The sequence below is a fragment of the Mustela lutreola genome, chromosome 3 (genome assembly GCF_030435805.1).
Source record: "Mustela lutreola isolate mMusLut2 chromosome 3, mMusLut2.pri, whole genome shotgun sequence".
Taxonomy (NCBI): Eukaryota; Metazoa; Chordata; class Mammalia; order Carnivora; family Mustelidae; genus Mustela; species Mustela lutreola.
Window position 1 is genome coordinate 3,214,457 of NC_081292.1, and position 19,851 is coordinate 3,234,307.

The following is a 19,851-nucleotide window of genomic DNA, read 5'->3' on the forward strand; positions in this document are numbered from 1 at the left end:
TTCATGCTTCATGAAGATGCTAGGATCCAAATTTCAGCGTCCGGAACCGAAGCCTCTGACATGCAGCCGGACTCCCTCCAGCCCATACACAGCGTGTCTACTACAGTGCCACAGTCCACAGCTGTGACAGGCGAGACAGCCCACACACCTTACAATGTTTTCTCCGTGACCCTTTCCAGAAAAAGTCTGTCAACTTCTATATGGGTAAAGAATAGCTCAGTGGTTGCCCAGGCGAAGGGTTGGAGTGAGTATGACCAGGAGGGAATTTGAGGGGAGGCCATACAACCGTTGAGTCTTGTGGTGTTTACACAACTCTGCATCTGTCAAAGCTCAAAACTCTATCAGTGTGGGTTTTTAAAAAATTTAACACATTTAGGGGCACCTGGGTGGCTCAGTGGGTTAAAGCCTCTGCTTTCGGCTCAGGTCATGATTCCAGGGTCCTGGGATCAAGCCCCGCATCGGGCTTTCTGCTCAGCAGGGAGCCTGCTTCCTCCTCTCTCTCTGCCTGCCTCTCTGCCTACTTGTGATCTCTCTCTGTCAAATGAATAAATAAAATCTTTAATAAATAAATAAATAAAGTTATTTAAAAAAAAAAAATTTAACACATTTAAAAACAAGAGGAACAGAAACAACAGTGGTTGCCTGGGGACAAGGGAAGGGACTCTGGAGGGACAAGGAGGCATCTGGGTGACGGAACTGCCCCATATATCGATCCTTACATAATCAACAGAACGGACACTAAAGGATGATTTTACTAGATGTAAACTATAGCTCAAGTCTTCTAAAAAAGAGAGAGACTAAAGAGACAGGAGCCAAAAATTTATTCTATGTAGGGGAAAAAAAAAGTTTTCTTACAAGTTTCCTCTTGTGAACAGTAAAGACAGTTACTTTGGTTATAAAGAAAAGAAGAGTAAAAGGAGAGGTTTTTGTTTTTTTAAGATTTTACTTACTTACTTGAGAGAGAGCAGGGGCAGAGGGAGAGGGGGAGGGAGACGCAGACAGCAGGGAGCCCAACAAGAGCTCAATCCCAGGACCCCAGGATCATGACCTGAGCTGAAGGCAGATGCTTAACCGACAGCCACCCAAGGTGCCCCGTGAGACTGTCAATATACAAAATGTTTTAAAATGTTTTGAAGAAAAATATGAATTGTGTAAGACTGATGATTCACAGACCTGTACCCCTGAAACAAATAATACACTATATGTTAATAAAAAAATATATGCTTATTCAAAGGTAGTATTTCTTTTTGTATTTGATTTAATTATGATTTTTTTTTTCCTCTGGGAATAAGTGCTAGAAATGTTTATTTTTAAATTTTACAGAACTCTCAGGTAATAAGACATCAGAACAACAGAGCTCTAAAACTAGTTCCATAAAGCATTTACTATAAAACAACAGCTAATAAAGAAATTTATTTCTTTACAGTTAATAAAATTGCAGTATTTGAACAAATGGTCAGATTTTCAAATGTAACGTTTATCACCCATAAACTATGTATTTAGCTCAAACTACGTCTGGTTGTTTACAAGGATTTTCAAATATACATCTAGGAATTTACACAACTGGTTTCTAGAAGCTCTTCAAAATCTATCAGTAAATTAAAAAGAGAAGCAAAACTGTCTGTCTCTACAGCTTACAGCTGCATTAGATCAGCGGTCAGGGCCTGGGTGTACAGGCAGCTCTCGGTGCCCCCGTGCGCCCGAGCCGAGCCTCAGAGAGAGGCTGCTGTCTGGGCCACCTTCCTTCTGGCCGTTCATGGTGTGGGCACATCAGGTGCTCTATCTCAGCCAGGAAGGAACCCAATGTACTTAAGTCTCTGGGAAGTCAGGTGTCTGAGGTCACGCAGCGTTGTGCTTGCTTCCACGCAGCGCTGCTAATCCAGGAGGAACCCGGCAGGCCGATTTCTCGCGCACCTCCTATCTGGTCTAGGATTCGGCTTCGTCCCCGTCATTCCCGTCGCCGCTGTCATTCTCCTCCTCGTCCTCGACCCTCTTTTCTTTAAGCATTTTCAGATACTTACTAGCTAAAATCTTCTTTGGTAATATATCTTAAAAACATAAAGCTAACATCAGCAACTGGTTTCGGCACACCAGGAACACAGCAATGCAAATTTCACAATATGCTAGTTCCTCCTTTGAGCTCGGAGGTTCCAAAACAAGACAAAATTCTGAGCACACTTCTGGGCGAAACAGTAGGCAACGAGCAAGCACTGCCTCCTGACTAATGCTGAAGACCTGCTTCCCTCCACCGACTGCAAACCACCGCTCCTGGATGTGCTGGTGTGCACTGAGCGAGGCTGCTCAGCCTGCCCGAGCCAAGCCCGCTGGGCCGGGGGCGGATTTAGGCCCCTTCCAGCTGTGGCCCACACAGCTTGTGCACAACAGCTACTAGTCTCTGTTTCCCGGGCCAAGCAGACCAGCCCAGAGTTCCCCCTTCAGTGTACGGGGTCTGGGGGTGGGTACGCCGGCTCACGCAGCCCCACCAGCCAAACGTCCTTGTGCGGGTGCTGGCTCCGCCGCCATCCTAGGGGACCGGCACTGCGCACACACTGACAAAGCTACAACTGTCTTCCTGTGCCCGCTCAGGTAAGCTTCGGCACCCAGAGAAAGCGGGGGGGGGGGGGGGGTCTTTCGGGGACGGCAGCGGACGGCTGCGGACGACCCTGTGCCGTTCTCACCGGAGTGCTGCAGCGGCCGCGTACCTGCGAGAAACTGGAAAGTCTCCGCCTCCTCCGCGGTCTTGGACAGGTCGGCGTAGGTGAGGGCCTTCCTCTCCCGCCCGCTGCCGCGTCGGTAGGAGCAGGCGGCGAGGTGCTGCACGAAGAGCTCCTGCACAGAGAACGAGAAGGCGGGACGCTCCGGGGCTTCCCGCAGAACGCGACCGCGGCCCGCAGAGGGCTGCGGCTTGACTCCGGGGGTCGGTGGGCGAGGGAACAGGTCGGAGGGAAAGCGAGGCCGCCCCGAGCTGCTGGAGATCCCCGACCTGAGCGGGACGCGTACAGGTCGCGCAGCAGGAATCGGAAACGTCCAGCGGCAGCCGTCCCCGAAGGAGCAGCAGCGCGCCGCGAGGCTCTGCGCCGGCAACGCGCCTCCGGGGTCTAACCGCGCCGCGCCGAGGGGCGCGAACCGCCGGGCTCCGAGACCCGGACTGACCGCGGCTCCGGGCCCCGCCAGTCCCGTCGGGGCGACGGGCTCGGACGAGCGGGCAGCCCCGGACCACCCGCGACGCGGAGCCCGCGCCGGCCGGCCCCGGGGACGGCCCCGCGCCCCCCAGACGGCCGTCCCTTCGGGGCACTGCGCGGCACCCGACAGCGGAGTCCCCGGATTCTACCCGGGCCCCGCGACGGCGACACGGAGACGCGGTTGCGGGCGGAACCACGCGAGGCCCGCCCGACCCCGCAGGGAAACGGCCGAGCGGCGCAGCGCGGCGTCCAAGGGCGGGGTGTGCGGGCCCCCGGCGGCCCCGGCGGCCCAGGGCGGTCCCGCAGGGGCCCGGCCCCCGCCGCAGACCGAACCGCCCCGCCGGCTCCGGGCGCACCCAGGAGGCCCTGAACGAACCGGGGACGCCGCGCTCGGCTGCGGGGTCGGGGCGCGAGCGGCGGGCCGGGCGGTACCCCCGGGGCCAGGCTCCGCGGCCCCGGCTTTGCTGACACGCCGGGCGGAGACGTGGCGGGACACCGGCGTCAGCCCGCGGCAGCCCGCGCCGCCACTCGAGCCTGACGCGAGGGACGGCGGGAGCGGCGCGGTGGGCGGGGCGGAGGGCGCGCGGGGGAGGGCGGGAGCGGCGTGCGGGGGGCGGGGCGGAGGGCGCGCGGGGGAGGGCGGGAGCGGCGCGGTGGGCGGGGCGGGAGCGGCGTGCGGGGGGCGGGGCGGAGGGCGCGCAGGGGAGGGCGGGAGCCGCGACGAGTGGGTGGGCCAAAGGCGCGCGAGGGAGGGCGGGAGCGGCGCGGCGGGCGCGCGCGCCGAGGGAGGGGACCCGGGCGCGTCATGGAGGGCGCGCGCACCGCGATCCCGCGGGGGCGGCCGGCGGCGCGCGGGCCGAGGGGGGCACCGGCGGCGCGGCGGAGCCCGGGGGGGTGGGGGGCAGGGCGGGGCGCGACGGTTCCGGGCGGCCCCCGGCCCCCCCCCGTCCTCCCCGCGCCGCCCGCCTCACCGTGGCCTTGGCCGTGAGCACCAGCGCCTCCTGGTTGATGCTGGACACCTCGGGGGAGCTCTTCATGATGACCCGGATGCGGGACAGGGGCAGCGACACGAGCCGCGGCTCCCCGCACTTGTCCCGGCCCGCGACCGCGTCCGCCATCTTCGCGCCCCGCCCCGCGGCGGCCGCCGGACCCGCCGCGAGGCAGGCAGGCGGCCGGCCCGGAGAGTGCGGGAGCGGCGTCCCGCTGCCCCGTGGGAGTTGTAGTGTCGGCGCGGCGCGGCGGCGGGGGCGGGCGGCCGCCCTTCCGGGGCCGGACTACAAGCCCCGACGTGCCGCGCGCCGCAGGCCGGCCGGCGGGGCGGGGCTGCCGAGGCCCGCGAGCCGCCTTCCCGCCGGCCGCCTGCGCCGTGCGGGGCCGGGGACCGGGGCGCGGGCCCTGCCTGCGTGCGGGGAGCCCCGTGTCGGCCCGGGGGCGGCGGTCGCGGCCCAGCCGCTGCCGGCCGGGGCGCTAAGGGAGGCGGTCGGGGAGGGCACGGGGAGGGCGGCACGGGATCCGGCCGGCCGCCGGAGGTCGGAGTAAGATGCGGGGTGCGCAGTGCGGGGCGTCCTCAGCTCGGCCCCGGTCTGGCCCTCGGGGTCGGCCGGCCAGCCCTGCGTAACAGCGCCCTGCCTGGGGGCGGGGGGGACGCAGCGCGGCGGAGGCCGGGTGAGCTGGGGGCCGGGGCGCGACGGCGGGCGTCGTGGTCCCGGGGCTCTCCCAGGTGAATCCGAGCGCCGGGGAGAGTCGGGAGGCCCCAGTGCGCGTCCCCGGGAGCGCTGGAGGTGCCGCGCCTGAGCGGACTGGAGCGGGGCGGCGGCGGGGCCGGAGCTCGGCGAGGGGCTGGTGCTGGGCCAGCGGGGACGGGGTTAGGCGAGAGGGAGGCGCGGGGAGAGCGCCGGGTGGGGGCCCTCGTTTGAAGATGGAGTGGAAGGGGCCGTGCCGTGTGCTGAGCCGGGGCGCGCTGAGGAGCGCCTTCGCGGAGGGTTGGAGCGGCCTCAGTGTTCGTTGCAGGGACACGACTCAGACCCTGGTCCTACTCTCCCGGGTCGGTGGCGAACCGCACAGCATCTCCAGAAGCCTGGGTTACCGTATAAGGTCCCAGTGCTCCTGCCGCAAGGTCTTCGCACCCCCAAATCCACTTCGATTTCTACGTTCATGTGAAAGGGGGCGCCTGGCCAGCCTGAGGGTGACCCTTGGTCTTGGGGTTGTGAGTTCAAGCCTTGCATTCGGCATGCAGCCCTACTTTAAAAAAAAAAAAGTTTATATAAAAAGAGTTCAGGAAACTCAAAGTCTATCTTGTTTAACCTTTGTGATTTCAGTCTTTTGTCACTTGGGTAATGATTACAGAATATAAACCATGTACAGCACGTTTGTACAAACTGAGTAAGTTTTGAAAATTACTGCTCTTTGTTCTTCTGAAGAGGGGACCCAAGACCAGAGGTCACACACATGGCCCAGATGACTGGCGTTTGGGGTGTTCAGAAAGTTTTCACCTCTCCTTCCGCCCTCGTGACCCCGTGAGTTCAGCACCTGCCGTGTGCTGTGCCATCACAAGGGGAAGGCCAAGACTGCAAGGAAGTTGTTGCCTTAGCACTGTCACCGAGGGTCATGGCCCAGATACACGTCAGGCCCTGCTGGACACACAGGTACAGCCAGTGAGCCCGACAGCTCTGGTCCCTGCTCTCTCAGCTGACGAGGGAGACAGAAGGATAAACAGGGACATGTCCTAAAGGAAGCGCGAGTCGTGGGTAGCCTCTCTGAGAAGTGCTACTCCAGCTCCAGTCTGGTGAAGGGAACAGCCCCGTGCAGAAAGCCTGGGATGAGCGTTCTCCACGGGGCAGCCTGTGGGAAGGACGCCCGAGCGGGGACACTCCCTGGGCGAAGTGGAGGAACCGAAAGGCCGGCATGGTCGGAGCTTCATGGGTGAGGCTGAGCGTGTGGGGGATGCGCGGGAGGTGGGGACGGCGGGGTCCGTGGGAAGTGCTCAGGCTGCGGCTTCCATGTGGAGAGTGTTAGGAAGCCATCAGAGGGGAAGGACGAGTAGATCCCACATACCGGGTGGCCAGTTGTCCAGTGAGGACGGACACCCTGCCCTGAGCAGCGTGGAGGCAGGGGGCACAGCCTCAGCCTCGGGGTTCAGCTCTTGGTCCCAGGAGCTCCTGTCCTCTGAGTGGGAAAGCCCTTGACGCTCCCAGGATGGGCACAGAGCTGCTCCGTGGACACCCACAGCACTGTCTCCTTTATCTTCCAACATCTCGAAAGGCATGCTTCTCTCTCTCTCTTTTTTTAAAGCTCCCCTTTAAGATTTTAAGTAATCTCAGGGCACCTGGGTGGCTCAGTTGGGGAAGCATCTGCCTCCGGTTCAGGTCATGATCCCTGGATGGTGGCATCAAGTCCCACATCAGGCTCCTTGCTTCTTGGGAAGTCTGCTGCTCCGTCTCCCTCTGTTGCTCCCTCTGCTTGTTTTCTGTCTCTCTCTCTCTCTCCCAAATAAATAAAATCTTTAAATAAATAAATTTTTTTAAAAATTTTAAGTAATCTCAGGTCGCCTGACTGGCTCAGTGGGTTAAAGCCTCTTCCTTCAGCTCAGGTCAGGATCCCAGGATCCCGGGATAGAGCCCTGAATTGGGCTCTCTGCTCAGCAGGGAGCCTGCTTCCTTCTCTGTCTGTCAAATAAATAAATAAAGTCTTTAAAAAAAATTTTTTTTAAGTAATCTCTATACCCAATGTGGGGTTTGAACTCACGACCCCAAGATCAAGAGTCACACACACCACTGACAGCCGTCCAGGTGCCCCTAATGCCCGTCATTTCTTTTTTTTTTTTTTTTTTTTTTAAAGATTTTATTTATTTATTTGACAGAGAGAAATCACAAGTAGATGGAGAGGCAGGCAGAGAGAGAGAGAAGCAGGCTCCCTGCTGAGCAGAGAGCCCGATGCAGGACTCGATCCCAGGACCCTGAGATCATGACCTGAGCCGAAGGCAGTGGCTTAACCCACTGAGCCACCCAGGCGCCCATGCCCGTCATTTCTGACGCTGCTGCACAGGCTCATTGTTTCTTGCTCCCTGTGTCTGCATCCCAGGGCGCTAGAAAGCAGTTGCCTGCACTTCCCGGAGGCCCCGGCCAGCTGGCTTCTGGCTGGGTTCGGCCTGCGGGAGACACCGGTGAGACACTGCAGCACAAGGCGGGGAGGAGGCCCCGGCTTGTAGACCAGCACCGGCCGCAGGCTGGGACCACAGGCAGCCGCAGTGAACGTCCACGCACAGGCGGGGGCTTGAGCAGCCTCACCCTGGGGTTTTGCTCAGCGTCGGTGCCCTTGGGAATTCACTGGCTCCTCTGGGCTGCGAGCCAGGGGTGGTGCAGGTTCCCAGACTCCGGGTAGCGTCTCCTTCCCCTGCTCTCCTGGAGCCCCTGGCTCCCACCTGCAGCTCCCCGATCACCCTGCAGGCCCCGCTCTGAAATCTCTTAGGAAGCGTCTGCTCTCCTAATTGAACGTTGGGCGCTATGTACTTGGTTCTAGGAAACTAACCAAGGTCAGTGGGAATCGAGAGCCAAGGGCCCGTCTTCCGAATGGGTGGTGCTGGTACGGAGCTGACCTCACAGGCAGCCCGGCCGGGGAAAACGGTTACTTAAGTTGTACCCTGTTGTTGCCTAGATGGAGTGAGTGCTCAGGGAAGGCAGGGTGACCCCATGCGACCATCATGGTGGGGATGGGGTCTGGGGGATAGGCTGGCTGCAGATTGCCCTGGAGAGCACGCAGAAAGCAAACCGAAAGCCTTAGACTCAGATCAAGCCTGAAGAGAGCGCAGCTCCTGTGGTGGTCCTAGGATTCCTTACTTTTGTAGCCTCAGCTGGTGGACTAAAGATCAGACCCACCTTTGATTCTTTCTGATGCATAATTACTGCATAAATTGAACTCACAGGTCTTGTCTGTGAAGTGAGGCTGTTGACTGGGGAGAGTGGGGTCCTGAGAAGTAGAGACCGCTGGGAAGATACAAGCATACCGCGAACCCTCTCCCTCTGAGCCTGTTTGTCAGTAGAAATAGCCCCTGCTTGTAGAGACTGTTTGCCTGCCTGGAGTCCTGCTAATGAGCTTGTTCAAGGTGCTTAATCTGGCAATCCGGACTAGCCCCTCACGAGCTCCAGTCTGTAGTGAGTCTGATCCCAGCATGCGGGGGACAACTGCAAAGTCTGATTGAGGAGACAGCCACACAGTGAAAGAATGGGGGGGGGGGCATTTGTGGAATTTTTATCAGCTGATACTTGGGGGCTTCAAGTGGTGTCCATCCAAGTGGACAGAGCATCATGTGGGACGGGGCTGAGTTCTTCAGGAGAGCCGACTTACCAGGGATCTTGGTCCCGTGTGAGCACCAGGAGCCGGGAATGGCCTGAAGGGGTGAGAACAGACGTGTCCTGTGCTGGTGGCACGTGTCGTGAAGCACTTCAGTGCTGCTCTGGCCGTTTGCCAAGTAGCCCCACAGATCGAGGTGGGGTGTCTGGCAGGTTCCGGTAACAGGCGCAGCGCAGACACCAGGGGCTGAAGCAGAACTGTACTTTTCCAAAAACTAGTCTCCATCTGAGCAGTAGCTTCCGACGGGACCCTGGTGGAGGCCGAATGCGGGAATACGAGACCTGAGCTGGGTGCGACGTGATCTACCCCGCCATGTGCCAGCTCCACTGTGCAGGGGAGGTGGAAGCCAGTCCCCATTGCGCAGGGCACAGGAGCACGAGGGAGGCACCCCAGCAGGCGGCTTGGGCACCCACAGCACCTCCTCTCCATCCCCTCCGCCCACTCCCCACAACTGTGGTCCTGGGTTCTCCGTGGGCAGGAGAGGAGGGAAGACAGACCACGTTAACAGAACAGGAACACCGCAGCACAACCCCGGCTCTGCCAGTGGAGGCGAGGAGTTCTCCCTGAGGCGCACCAGCCTGGATGGAGAGAAAACCCGAGAGCAGGGCCGACACCAGCTCGGGGCTGGCCGCTCCCAGTCCAACTGGTGGCCAAGGAGCATGGACAGAGCGACACTGGGAACTTGGCAGGAAAGTCCGGGGAAGGAGTTTGCAGATGGGCCCTGAGTTGGGGGAGCTGCAAGGGGACATGGGGCAGGGGAGTGCTCACCAAAGGAGGACCTTAGCGAACAAGGAGCAGGATGTCCTACTTGGACACGCCACTTGCTCTCCTTCCAGCAGCCACCCTCAGTGACATCAGAGCTCCCTTGATGGGACTTTTGTGAAAAGCGGTCATGGCCCCCGGAGCTGGTTCAGTGAGGACCCTGGATCTTTCTGTCTTTCTGCTTTGTCCTGGCACGTTGGTTTTAGACCTTATGCTTGTTACCTCATGACTCCAGAATGGCTGCGGCTGCTCCAGAGTCTATGACTGTGTTGGTGGGAATGGGGGCAAGGGGCAGTAGGCCAAGCGATCCTTGCTCATGGAGTTTCAAGGCTTTAATCTCTTCTCACTGAGGAAAGGAGGATCTCTTCACCAGTCCTTCCCGTAACTCTCCTGTGTCAGAACTGGGTCATCCGCCCACCCTGAGACCAATCACTGGCCAAGGGAGGGAGACAAGTAGGACTGCTTTGAGCCAATTAAGGTTTATACCATGGGGTTGTCTTCCTGAAATAAAGGATAAGTGATGCCTCCTGAGAAGCCGGGGGCCAGGGGCGGGATGTAGGTTTTAAGGCAGGGACTGGTTCAAGTTAGACGATAAACAGTGCCTGCCAGAGTTGCCCACATGTAAAGTTTTGGAAGTTTCCCGTACAAATCGAACTGAAAGAGTGGGAGGGCAGGACCGGCTGTCTGTAGAGCGCGTCCTGTGCCCTCGTCTTGCCGTGGGCCCCGCCTCCCTCCCACGCTCCTGTTCAGCCGCCCGCCACCCCCTGGGCCCTGACTCACAACGCTGTTTGAGAGTGACCGGTTTGCTGGTATGTTCTTCCCACCAGCCTCGCACAGTGTCCGGCGTGTACGGTGCAAGTAAGGGGGCAGGGGCTGGGGGGACGGAGCCCGTCCGAACAAGCAACCTACGCGTGTGAGAAGAGCGGCTCCGGCTTTGCTCTCAAAGGCTTCAGTCTGAGTCTCAGCTCTGCGATCACCAGCTTCCAATTCTCAGGTTCCTAGTCTGTGAAATGAGAATCACAGCGTCTGCTCCCCAGCCTCACTGAGAAGCTGACGCGAGTGCGTGGGTAGAAAGCCCCAGGCAGGGGCGCCTGTATGGCTCAGTGGGTCAAGCCTCTGCCTTCGGTCCAGGTCATGATCTCAGGGTCCTGGGATCGAGTCCCACATCGGGCTCTCTGCTCAGCAGGGAGTCTGCTTCCCCCTCTCTCTCTGCCTGCCTCTCTGCCTACTTGTGATCTCTGTCTGTCAAATAAATAAATAAAATAAAATGAAAAAAGAAAGCCCCAGGCAGAAGCCCAGAAGCTCCTTGTTTCTTCCCCAAGAAGGAAGAAGGAGCTCTGCCGAAAGGAACTTGAGACGGAATGAGGAAGGAAGGTCTTGAAGAGCCGAGGGCGCATCTCGTTAGCTGCGAACGGCTCGACGTGCTTGATAAATATTTGATAATGATAACAGCGATCATTCCACTTGGTAGAATGTAATTACACAAATTGTAAAAGTACAATTATGCCAGGCTGTCATTACAGCTAGCGGCGTTTATACAGGGATAATGAGGGGCAAACCAGAGCCCACCAACGTGGGCTGCCAACGGTGGCGGCCTGCAGTGATGCTGCAGACCTTCATGTTGGGGCGGGGGGTGGTCCAGGCCGAGACGAGGGGGGGTGGGAGTCGGACTGCAGAGCCTGCCGGTCCCGGCTGGGATGGTGGGAAGTCATAGGAGAGTTTTCAGCGTGAAAGCGACAAGTTGATGCATGACTTATTTATTTATTTTTAAAGATTTTGTTTATTTATCTGACAGACAGAGATCACAAGTAGGCAGAGAGACAGGCAGAGACAGAGGAGGAAGCAGGCTCCCCTCTGAGCAGAGAGCCCGATGCGGGGCTCCATCCCAGGACCCTGAGACCATGACCTGAGCCGAAGGCAGAGGCTTGACCCACTGAGCCATACAGGCGCCCCTGATGCATGATTTAAAATTTGTTTTTTTGTGTTGTTGTTGTTGTTTTCTGTCATGGCAAATACCACAACACAGAACGTCCCGTTGAAGCCGTGGGTGGGTGGCACTGAGCACCTTCACGCGCACCACCACCAGCCTCCTTTTCCAGAACTCTCATCTTCCCCACTCCCAGCCCAGCACCACCCACCATTCTGCGTCGTCTCTGTAACATATCCCCAGCACGGCGTGCTCTCGGCACCCTCGTGGGAAAATCACTCGTACACAGCAGGGTTTATTCTCAGCTCCATTCGAGGCCGTTGGTCTCTGTGCCGAGCCACTTCGTACACGATGCCGCGGCCTTGTAGTGAGTGTTGAAGGGTGAGAGCTCCAACTCCGTTCTTTTTAAGGAGCGTTTGACTATTCAGAGTCCCTTGCGATTCCATATGAATTTTAGGTGCATTGTTTTATTTCTGCAGAAATGTTGGCCTATGATCTTACCTTTGGCTGTGGGGAGCATGGAAGCAGGAGATCACTAGGAGGCGCTTCAAGCAAGCTACGATGGTGCTTCCAAATGTCTGGGTGGCATTGGGTTGAGAGCAACCTGGAGGGACTTGGGGAGAGTCTGGATGGTGAAAGTAACAGCATTTAGTGCTGCTTTGGAGTTGGGTGAGGAAGAAAAGGAATCCAGGATGACTCCTTGGTCGAAAGTCGGAGGAAATGGTGGTGCCCATCTCTGGAACGGGAAGAAGGGAGACGGGGAGTCAGGAGTTTCTCTGAGGACGTGGGAAGTCCAAGATGGCTGGGGGACCGGCAGGCAGAAGAGAGGTCAGCTGCACCGTGGACGTCCAAGTGTGGGGGACAGGGGTGACTGCAGAGCTGGGGAGAGACAGGCATGTCAGCACCAGGTGGGCAGAGCCCTGAGACTGGTCGGACGACCGGGGAAGAAGAGTAGCTGGAGAAGGAGGTTGGAGAAGGCCGACTGCCGCGTCATGCCACACGTGGAGTCGGGGGGAGGAGGCAGCGAAGGCCGCCCTAGCTGCTCTGGTCCCCTCCCTGCTGCTGAGGGTGTGCGCTCCCGCACTCCTTCCCGGGGCGCAGGCAGCCCGGGCAGGGAGCTGGGGGTAGCCTCTGCAAGTCGAGGGGGGTTGGGTGCCCCCACCACCCCGTGTGACAGAAAGCCAGGGGCCACGCAGCATCCACACACCAATGCCGGTAAACTTGTGCGGTAGCAGCACCCAGGGAAGCAGGTTGGCAGATCTTCGGCTGTTAAACGCGTTCGATGTGACCCAAGCAGCTCCACTCCCCATACTGAGCTAAAGAAGCGAATGCTTCTGCCCACACACAACCTTGTCCCTGAGCGTCCGGATCAGCTTCCTTCGTAGCGGCCTCAAAGTGGTCCTCACATGGACTGGAAACCCGAGGACGCCCAGCCTTGCGATGGACCTCACCAGGGAGAGCTTCCAGTACAGCAGCCTGGACGGGTCTCCAAAGCGTTTATACTAAACCGAAGATCCAGACGCAGAAGAGTGTGTGACCCCGTCTGCGTGGCTTTTAGATCAGGCCACGCTACTGTGCAGCCCCCGAGAACAGACCCTCAGGTGCTTGCTTGGCACGGGGGTGTGGGGGCAACACTCTGTGTCCTGTGACGGGTGCTCACAAGGCTGTGTGTGTGTGCCAAGACGCATTCAACTGGATGCTTGAAACAAATGCCTTTTGTCACACAAAGTTCCTGCGTGATGCCCTGCTCTGAAGGGAAGGCACCAGCCTTGCTGTTCTGGAGCCAGTGGGGTGAGGGATGGAATCCAGGTAGGGGCAGACAGGGCGCCGTGGACGGTGGGAAGGGTCCTGCAGGAAACGTGCAGGGGCTGGGGAGCCCCTGGTGGGGGAGCCCCGAGGAGCACCGCGTGGAGGAGGGAGCTTCCTGGACGAGCTGACGTCCGACCTGGGACTTCACCATCATCACAAGTCATTCTTTTCTTGTTACCAAAGCAACACTTCTCAAGGATAGAGAAAAAGGAGAGAAAGCAGACATGTACAAGGAGGATGGAGAGCCTCCCGCCCCCGGGGGTGCGCCAATCCCGACCTCGTTTACAGAGCTGGCCTTTGAGACAAGCGAGAGTTCATGGCCACACAGAGAGGGAAGGGCATTCTGGGCCGAAGGAACAGCCTCCACAAAGGTGGGGGGCTGTCGAAGTAAGCTCCGTTAGGCTGCTCAAACCGGGGTGCGCCAGCTTTGGGGAGACAGACCCCCGTCAGCTGTGGCTGCAGCAGCAAAGAGAGAGAGGCCAGGACCCGAAATCCCCCATGAGGTGGGACGCGGGGCGGGGATGGGAAGGGGGCGGACCCGGCTCTGGTGGGCGAATTGCACGTTGTCCCCATGGATGTGTGCCCTCCAGCTCCCAGAGTTTAGCTCTTTGATGCCCAAACCAGAAAACCCTTAACTCCACCCGTCAGTGATGAGGTTTAGAAATAAATGGAGGAGGATTAGGCCCCCCAGGGCGTTCCTGTGCGGCCCACATGGCCAGAAGTGTCCCCAGGCCGTGTCTGCTAAATGTCTCCTAGTCGCTGACACTCCGGTTGTCTCCTGCTGGTACCTATTACAGTGGATCCCTTTGTGTGTGTGTGTGTGGTTTTTAAGCTGAGATTATTCTTTTTTTTTTTTTCCCCCTAAGATTTTATTTGACAGAGCAAGAGAGCACAGGCAGCGGAGCAAGCAGCAGAGGGAGAGGGAGAAGCAGGCTCCCGGCTGAGCAGGGCGCCCGAGGCGGGACTCGATTCCAGGACGCTGGGATCATGACCTGAGCCGAAGGCAGAGGCTTCTCCCTCTGAGCCACCCGGGCTGTTTCGTGTTTCTAATCGGAACCGGGCCCTTGCCTGGGTCTGGGTTCATGGCAGGCTGGAAACCAGCAGTGGCTTGGGAGGGGGAGGATGTGGAGGCCGGGGGTGGGGTGGGGTGTGGGGTGGGAGCCTGGGATCTGTCCCCGCTGAGAGCCGGAGGGCAGAGGGCGTTGATGTTCTCCAGTGCTGACCGGAGAGTGCTTGCCCCAGGCGCAGACACACCAGCTGCAGACCCTTCGCAGAGTCCTCACTGGCAGAGTCTGGACCTCTCCGCTCAGGTCCCTCAGGCAACTCCTGCTCCTCACGGCCCTGGCCAGCCCTCCCCTCCCTACCCCCACCAGTGATGTCCAGGAGCACTCTCTGTCCCTGTGGCTCATTGGGGGCGCTCGGGGTCATCAGTGCCCAGCTGGGCTTGTGGGTCTGTGCGGCGTCAGGCAGTGTGCTTTGGTCTCTGGGCACCCGCTTCCCGTCCCTATCCCAAGAACAGCTCCGAGGTAGCTGGCGTGAGGGTCCAGCAAGCCATGGTGTAAAGGCACCCACCCAACGCTGGGCTCAGAACACGCCATAGATACACATCCGTCTGGTCACGAATTGTGCATCTCGAGAAAGCGGCTCTCTGCTCCGTGTCCTCGGTTTACGCCGTCTGAGCTAGACTGATTGTTAACAAACGCCTGCTTCCCTCCAGGTATCCTGGCGTGGGTGACACGCCTAGAGCCAGCCGTCTCTGTCCTTCTCATCTGGGCAGGAAAAAGGAGCAATCTGAGCGTGCGTTCTAAGTCACTGTGCAGCCTGGGGAGCTGGGAGTGAGCGAGCAGCCCGGGGTCATAGAAGACTAAGAGGAGACCCCGGCCCGAGTCCCCCCAGATTCCAGACAGGATTCTGGTCTAGATCTGTTCGCCTAGAATGCGTGCAAGCTGGGTTTACCTTTCTTTATGACAAGATGTTTAAGTGTTAGAGGAATTCTTGCTTTTCGGGTTTTTTTCTTATTTCTTTTTGTAAACGGGTCTCTCTGGGGACTCTCGTACCTTGATGTCAATCAACAAATAAATGCTCAGGGGCGCCTGGGTGGCTCAGTGGGTTAAAGCCTCTGCCTTCGGCTCAGGTCATGATTCCGGGGTCCTGGGATCGAGCCCCGCATCAGGCTCTCTGCTTGCTGGGGAGCCTGCTTCCTCCTCTCTCTCTGCCTGCCTCTCTGCCTACTTGTGATCTCTCTCTGTGTCAAATAAATAAATAAAATCTTTTTAAAAAATAAAAAACAAATGCTCAGGTAACTACAGTTAACACAGCAAGTGCTTTTAGGAAAAGCCAATCAGGAGCAGAGAGGGCGGGGTCACTGACTTAGAGTCCAGGCTAGGTGTGGGGGGCATGTTGGTTCCCAGAGGCCGTGTCATCAGGCCTCCCCATCCCCCAGAATGATCCAAAAGAAGCTTGAGTCCCAACCCTAGAGCGTGGGGGGCCGTGAAAATGCTGTACACCTCATTTCGGTTTGGAATCACGTCCGCTCCGCGCGGTTCCCCTGGTGGGAGCCTCTGCCTGTCTGAAGCCCTTTGGGGTTGTCAGTGAGTCTGCTTAATGCAGCCTTCCTCCCGCACTGGCTGGCCTGGCTGGGCTCCCGCACGGGTCTGCACTGACGCCCCGGGAGATCCCTTGGCATAGGCATCGAAGGCCTTAAAAGGCTTTTGCCTTTCATCTGGGAACTCTGCCTCTGGTACCTTCTCTAAGGAGATCGTCTGTTATGCTTATCTGCAAAGACACTCGGAACAGTCTTACTTACAGCAGTAACGGGAGGAACAGTTCAACTCTTGAAGGACCGGCATTTGGTTAAGTGACAGTGCTGTGGCCTTGACGGGGGTCTCGTGTCGTGGTTATACATAGAGACACACAAACACAGAATGTGGAACATGTATCCCCAGGTCCCCGCTGCCTGCCCCCCACTAGCTCCTGTCCTTGGTCCGGTCAGTTTTGAGTTCGGGTATGGGAGGGGAGAAGAGTGAGGGACTCCTAATGTCGGGAAGGAGAAGTGCGCTCAGCCAGAAGACAGTGGGACGGCTGCTCCCGTTAGCGGGGACTCGGGGTCCGTGGCCGTAGGCACTGAGTGCTTACAACCACCCCAACTGGGAACCTGGGAGTCTGGGAAAGCTTTTGGGAAATAATTTCTCACAGCTGTCTCAGGTTTCTGCGTGAATTCGGCATCAAGGAATATTACAGAATCAATAAGATATATCGAAGTGTCCTTAATTTTTTTTTTTTTAAGATCTTATTTATTTACGTGACAGAGAGAGAGAGTATGAAGCAGAGGGAAAAGCAGGGTCCCCGCTGGGCAGGGAGCCCGATGCAGGGCTCGATCCCAGGACCCGGGGATCAGGACCTGAGCCCAAGGCAGACGATTAACGACTGAGCCACCCAGGCGCCCCTATCGAAGTGTCTTTAAATAGAAACACACATGAGCAGAGTTGTTTATCGTCCAGCTGACGAAAATGTCGCGATCAGGGTCTTGTAGCAAACTCACCACATGTGACCCAGGAACACAGGTTCAGTGTTTAATTCAGCGTCTGCAGTGACTCTAACAACCGCCACCCGAGCCAAGCATCAACTGCGTCGTCAAGCAAAAGGAAACAAACGTGCTTGTACTTTCGCGACGAGAAGGCTGTCCTCCCTTCCGCCTGGACTTGTGGCCTTCTGTGACGCGGTGACATCTGGTCCTCCCGACCCCGGATCCCAGCCCCTCAGCGGTCCTGCAGTCCTTCGTGGGCTGGCTGCTGGCCCCTTGGGGACGTTCCTCACCTTTGTTGAGCCTCTGCTGCCTCACCTGTAAAATGAGAATAAGGTAGACTCGGAGAAGACACCGCGGTGGCCCACGCCCCGGGGCCCAGTGCTGACCTCGTGCTCTTGTCGCGCTCCCTGCCGCCGAGCTACCCCCAGCAGTGGTCGACTGGTCAGTCCTCCCGCGCCCGTTCTGTGCAGGGCGAGACGGGCTCAGAACAGCCTCGGGGCTCACACAGAGTCAGGTCGTGAAGCAGAGGGGCGCCGCGCTGGCTCAGAGAGCCTGTGACGCTTGATCTCAGGGTCAGGAGTTCAAGTCCCTTACTGGGTGAGGAGACTACTTAAAAAAAAATGAAGAAGAAGAAGGGAGTACCTGGGTGGCGCAGTCCGTTGAGCATCGAACTCTTGGTTTTGGCTTGACTCAAGACCTCGGGGTCATGGGATCGAGCCCCACGTTGGGCTCAGCACTCAGTGTGGAGGTTCTTTGGGATTCTCGCTGCCTCTCCCTCTGCCCCTCCAGCTTGTGCCCACGCGCGCTCTCTCTCCCATGAATAAATAAATCTTTTTTAAACGTGGCGCTTGGTGGAGGGGGGGGGGGCTCCTGGTTAAGTGTCTCAATCGGTGAAGCATCTGCCTTCGGCTCAGGTCATGATCTCAGGGTCCTGGGATCAAGCCCCGCATCAGGCTCCCTGCTCAGTAGGGAGGCTGCTTCTCCCTCTCCCTCCCCATGTGTGTTCCCTGTCTCTCTCTCTCTCTGCCTCATAGGCATAATGAAAATCCTAAAAAAAAAAAAAAAAAAAAAAAAAAGAGAGAGAGAGAAAACAGAAGAGGCAGAGATAAGATGCAGATTCTGGGCAGGCCGATGTCAGAGACCGGCTTCTTTCTCCCGCAGGTCCCGTGTGGCTCAGTCCTCCTGGCCCTTTCTACACCTGTTTCAGACCCTCACAAGCCCTGTTCTGTTCGCCTTGGTCGCTGGTCCCCGCGTGGCCGAGCCCTTCTTCTTCCCCGAGCTGCAGTCACAGACCCACCGCCTTTACTGGAAGCTTCGGAGACAACGACTTCCCGTATCCCCTCCACGACATCCGTGTTCATGTGTGTGAGTTCCCTCCCCGGAACTTACCCTGGGCAGGTTTGGTTTGTGTGTTTTCTCGTTCTTTGTCGGGTCTGGCACCAGCATTTCTGTTTGCTCTGAAAGCGTCCCTCTGGCTTGCCTCAGTGGTTGCTCCTTGTTTATAGACCAGTAGAAGGACATACATTGAATTTGTGGTTGCACGTGAGAGTGCAATTATGAAATATTTTTCTTCTTTCCCTCATTTTTAGATTTCTTACAACGTATTAAAAAAAAAAAATGACAGCATGCCTGGGTGGCACAGTCTCTCGGTTCCAGACTCTTGGTTCCAGACTCTTGGTTTCAGCTCAGGTGATGATTTCGGTGGCGTGAGATCGAGCCCCGCGTTGGGCTTTGTGCTCAGCACGGAGTCTCCCCAGGATTCTCTCTCCCTCTCCCTCTGCTCTTCCCCACTCATGGGCGCGCGCTCTCTCTCTCTCCCCCTCCTCTCTGTAAAATAAATAAATAAATCTTTAAAAAAATAGATGGCTAAAATGTCAACCCTCACTCATCGATGTACTGACTTTTTGGCCATCCCTTGTCAGTAGGTCCCTTAGCCATCCAGGCGCATGTTGTGTTTGAAACACAACACCTGTGATCCCTTCTAACCCATGCCTGTGTTCAAGGGAGGGAATAGTACCCTGACATTTTATCCCACTTCAACCTTTGGCAAGTACAAGGCCAGCCTCATATTCTGGAAAGCAGTGACCATTGCTTGTTCGTGAGCCTGGCATGGGGCCGTAGTAGGTGCTCGGCAAATGTTCAGAGAAGGAGAGCAGCTCACTGGGTCAAGATGTAGTTCCCCTGGGGAAGGGGTTTAAGGCTCCTCCACGGTTTATTTCAAGGGATCCAAATAGAAATCAGAGAAATAAGGTTTTAAAGTTGATGAAAAAATGTCTTTCGATTGGGACGCCTGGGTGGCTCAGACGGTTAAGCGGCTGCCTTTGGCTCGGGTCGTGATCCCAGCGTCCTGGAATTGAGTCCCACATCGGGCTCCTTGCTCAGCCAGGAGCCTGCTTCTCCCTCTGCCTTTGCCTGCCACTCTGTCCACCTGTGCTCACTCTCTCTAACAAATAAATCTTTAGAAAAAATGTCTCTCGATCAACAGTCGGGGGAAATGCCGTGGCCACAAGGTCAGAGAACACTCTTCTCTGAGTGCTTTAAATCAGTCCACCCAGGGCTCCTCTCGGAAACCGTCTCCTCCCGTCTTATGAATCAACTATGTGCCTGTTAGTGAGAGCTCCTGCATCACCCAGGCAGGAGAACACAGAGCTCTGGCTTTGCTACGAACTTTCCATGGAAATACATTTTTTTGAGTGTTCTCTCCTGATCTATACTGAAGATATTGACTAAAGGTGATTCACTTCAGGAGCGAGAAGATAAGGGCATAAATCTGCCTGGACCAGCCCTGCTGCTCTAGGAGCGCGAGCGATCGTGCAGAGCTCTGGAGGAGGGCATCCACACGCTTGCCTGCTGGTTCTCCTTCACAGCATGTGGTAGGCTGAATTATGGCCCCCAAAGATGTTCCTGACACAACCCTAGAAACCCGGGAACATGTTAGGACGTGTGGCAAAGGGGAATTAAGGTTGCAGATTAAATTAGGTTACTAATCACCGGAGGTTGACCTAGGGAGATTATCCAGTATTATCCAATGTGCCTGGTGTTATCTCCAGGTCCTTAAAAGTGCAAGTGGGACTCAGAGTCAGAGTCATCAAAATCATAGACAGAAAGTAGAATGGCGTTTGCCAGGGGCTAAGGGGAAGGAGCTTTGGGGAGTTCATGTTTCATAAGTACAGAGTTTCGGTTTTGTGAGCCGAAGAGAGTTCTGGGGATGGAAGACGGTGACAGTGGCCTGACAGGGTGAACGGGCTTTCCACCGCGGAGCTGGATGGTGACAGTGGCCTGACAGGGTGAACGGG

The 19,851-nt window shown here is 57.2% G+C and overlaps 1 protein-coding gene across 1 annotated transcript; it reads right to left on the reverse strand.

Annotated features, from left to right (window-relative positions):
• Nucleotides 1-1,394: 1,394 nt before the first annotated feature.
• On the reverse strand, nucleotides 1,395-4,374 carry CHRAC1 (chromatin accessibility complex subunit 1). The gene is made up of 3 exons (XM_059165547.1): nucleotides 4,154-4,374; nucleotides 2,703-2,829; nucleotides 1,395-2,048 (listed from the first exon to the last, which is right to left on the reverse strand). Exons 1-3 carry the CDS (start codon nucleotides 4,298-4,300, stop codon nucleotides 1,927-1,929), a joined length of 396 nt encoding a protein of 131 aa, XP_059021530.1. The 5' UTR covers nucleotides 4,301-4,374; the 3' UTR covers nucleotides 1,395-1,926.
• Nucleotides 4,375-19,851: the final 15,477 nt, after the last annotated feature.